General features: G+C 34.9%; 1 protein-coding gene across 1 annotated transcript; it reads right to left on the reverse strand.

Moving 5' to 3' along the window:
* Positions 1–223: 223 nt before the first annotated feature.
* LOC149797446 (uncharacterized) lies at positions 224–829 on the reverse strand. Its single transcript, XM_089960758.1, has one exon. It carries the CDS (start codon positions 827–829, stop codon positions 224–226), a length of 606 nt encoding a protein of 201 aa, XP_089816884.1.
* Positions 830–3830: the final 3001 nt, after the last annotated feature.

Genomic DNA, 3830 nt, shown 5'->3' on the forward strand with positions numbered 1-3830 from the left:
AATGGGGTTGTCATCAATTTATTCTGCCTGAGGGCAATTTAGTATTGCTGGATCTCCTTGGGTCTTATGATTGTACAATTCTGAGCAGTATTCTGTCCATCGCTTGAGGATCTCTTGATCTTCTGTGAGGCACTTTCCTGATTTGTCTTGGATGGTGGTAGTTTTCACTTGTTTATGGGTTATGCGATCTTTCACCAGTTGATATACTATTTTGCTGTCATTTCTACTCAGACTGTCTTTGATTTTGCAGTTCTGTCTTTCTATCCAGGATTCCTTTGCCTTTATTATGCTTTTTTATGATCATGTTGTTTATCTCTGTGTATTTGGTAGCTCTTTTATGATATCTTTTTCCCATTGTGAGTTCTCTTCTTTTGTTGCATAGTTCAAGGACATCTGTTGTGACCCAAGGTTTCTTTGTTCCACGATATATGCCAATGATCTCGCTAGCTGTGATAGTCAAAGCTGTTTTAAGTGTGGTTGTTAAGGACTCGACTTCTGTGTCTCGGCTGCCTAGGGTTATCAAAGGTGCAAATTTACCACCTATCATTGCTTGAAAGGCTTCTGCGACTTTAGGATCTTTCAATCTTTCAAGGTCAACTCTGATTCTTGGTTGGTTAGGCTTTTTGATCATTTTCAGGTGGAGACGAAACATTGTCAGTAATAAATCATGGTCACTTCCAATATCTGCTCCTGGAAAACTTCGTGTTCTGGCGATATTCAGTCCTCTGCAGAATCGTGTTTTCACCATGGTGTAGTAAATCTGGTTGTGATGTTGTCCATCTGGACTGTGCCAGGTCCGTCTTCTAGATGCTTTGTGAGGGCCGAACATGTTGGCTAGCACAAGAGTTTTGTAGGCAGCAAACTCCAAGAGCCTGAGTCTTCTTTCATTTGTTTTTGCATTGCATTCTGCATTGAGGGCAGTGATACAGGTCCAATGGATCCAAAAGGGATGGAATAAAACGCTCCAGCTCCCACGAGTCTCCCAACAATGGGTGAAATTGTGTAATGATAGCACTATGGAGGGGGATTTCGGCCATAATTCTATACATGTATTTTCTAATCTTCCTTGGTGCTTTATTGTCAATGGCTGCTTGCAAGTGCTACTTTCATAATTCAATCCATGTATATCGTACTCTTCATTGATGCAAATTATACGTGGCAGTTTGCAAGTGCTACTTTCCTCTGCATTATTGCCAATGGCTGCTTGCAAGTGCTACATTCATAATAATGCTATGTCAGTTATTAAAAGCTTTAATATTTTATTTATAAACTTCCTATCTCACAAATTACACAGACTTCTTCTAAACTCATGATTATAATGTAGCAACAAGCACGTTGCAAATTAGTATCACGGAAGTTAGCATAAAATAATGCCTCATTATGACAACAGATGGCTCTGTGACACGTCAGTTACTTACAATACGACTACTCCCCCTGACCCTAGCAACAAGAAGTTATACCACTTTACGGCATGTTTGGGCGTCTTATTTAAAATATCATTCAAATTATATTTACGCATTACAGTCATCTGATTTCTCAGATTATTAACATTCGGAAGAGATGTGGCCTGCAAGAAGCACGAAACAAATTAAATGTATCAAACTGTATGCAATTAGATGTTTTTACACAATGTAACATTTCCGCTGACCCTTCCCACCCTATTTTTATTTGGACATTTTGTGGGTGTAATTTACCGTTACCGCACGGTGGCAGAATAGGGTAGCCGCTTATAAGCAAGTTTAAGGTCCTAATTTGTTTATATATTCTCATTTAGAACATGCTTATTACTTTAGTGTGCAGTGCAAATTCTTTTTGTTTCAGTAAAGACCTCATATGGTTTGAGCAAATTGCAGATAGCTACACATCAAGGTCATAGTTTCTCTTTCTTGTTTATTCACGAGAGAGAGAGAGAGAGAGAGAGAGAGAGAGAGAGAGAGAGGGAGGGAGGGAGGGAGTACATTACAGAGATAAAGATTATGTTTATTCTCTCATAACTATGAAAATAATTTTTACATTTAACCTGCAGTTTACAGTGGCAGTTTAATTATATATATATATGAAGTAAGGTAAATTCAAATTATACCGAATTCTTATATGTGTATGGCATGGATGATTATGCAAAAGCCAGCAAATATAGTCGTCTGTGACAAGTATTTCATATGTCCAATTTCATTTTAAATCTCCAATTCCAATACAATTGCGAGAGGCAAATGACTTGAAACAGGGATATCACATACAAAGCATACACTGTAGCATAGCTATATGCTACAAAAATATGAACTTACTTCATTATATAAGAAAATAAATTCTAACAGTATGAAATATATTTTCTTTATCTAAACGTTTCCATAAAGAACGTTTCCATACGGTTATGTGATGCTTTATTTCCACATATATCAAATGGAAACTACATTTTTTGAATATTTAAAATCATATTCATCCACATATGAAGAGGTATTTTTAGTACAGATAAGATGATTGATTGTATGGTACCTCACTGATAAAACATTAGACTCTTTTGGTAGCAATTATAACAATATCATATATTGAATATAAATAACGTTGCTACCGCTACCAGTAACCAGCTCAATTTATTTTTATTATTTCTGCTACAATGCAGTACCAAATTCGCTTGATACAATTAGATATGAAATTAATGTAGTAGTTAAAAAGATTAATACAAATAGTTACATATATCTTCTACAGATGCGATTGATTTTTGTTAGAAGAGTAAGACTCCCCATCACATGTTTTAAAAAACTTTTAAAGTTTTAAGGCTATTCAGATATCCCCCCCCCCCAAACATGTTCATTTGTTTGGGATTTTATCATTATTTTATCTTGTTTAATATATGAGTTAATATTGTCATGACACAAAAATATCATCACAATACAACTTTGCAATAAAGCAAAATATATAAATAAAAACTATATACTGTCCTGAGTTTAACTTTTTATAAGAAATATTAGAGAAAAATATATATTTAAGGTAACCCGGCATTTATAAAAACAATATTGTTAGATGAATTAGTCTAAAACAAAAATTGTCATACAGGCAGATATAAGGAAGAAATACCTGGATTGTTTCTTTACTTTATTCTTATAGACTTATTTGCCAATCCCTTTTGTTTTCACGTTCCCATGAATAAAACATGAACAAAGACAAGCTTTTCACACAATTTGTGTTTTGAATTGGTCATACACTCATAATTGCAAACTCTGAGGAATCAAAACTGTAAATTCTTGATTGGCCGAGACAGATTTCCTTTTGTATACCACATATATTTTCAAATTATGCCTCAAACACAGTCTGGTTATATTCCCTAGTGACATTTTCAAGAATTATTCCCAAGAAATATTCCATTACTGAATCTGTATTGAATATATACACTGTATGCTCACTTTTTGGAGAATTTTTTTTGCGGGCAATAAAACAGTTGTTTGCGCTTACTATGAGCAAAAGACCATAAAAATGATTATATTTTATTCGTTAATTTGTTATTTCTGATGCTTTGACCATCACAAAACTATTATATTTATGAACCCGAGATGAAATTTTAAATTTTGCAGATATCTCTAATATATGTGCCTTGGAACAATGGAAGTAGTATATGGGGCCACCCTAGCGACAATGGGAATTAGCATTACAAAACCCCTTGGGCCACTCTAGCGACAAGGGAAATTTAACATGGAGAAAAACCCTGGGTCACTCTAGCAACAAGGGGAATTGAACATGGAAATTGAACATGGGAATGTCACCTGGGGATCAGTGGGAATTAAACATTGGTAACGTCATAGGTTTATAGGGTCAAAACCTTTTATAGGGTGAAA

Source organism: Sinohyriopsis cumingii, chromosome 6, assembly GCF_028554795.1.
Source record: "Sinohyriopsis cumingii isolate HCF-2022 chromosome 6, ASM2855479v2, whole genome shotgun sequence".
In the NCBI taxonomy this organism is placed as follows: Eukaryota; Metazoa; Mollusca; class Bivalvia; order Unionida; family Unionidae; genus Sinohyriopsis; species Sinohyriopsis cumingii.

Coding starts and splice junctions, on each gene's coding strand:
- LOC149797446 (XM_089960758.1), bottom strand. CDS start 829: ATGTTCGGCCCTCACAAAGCATCTAGAAGACGGACCTGGCACAGTCCA.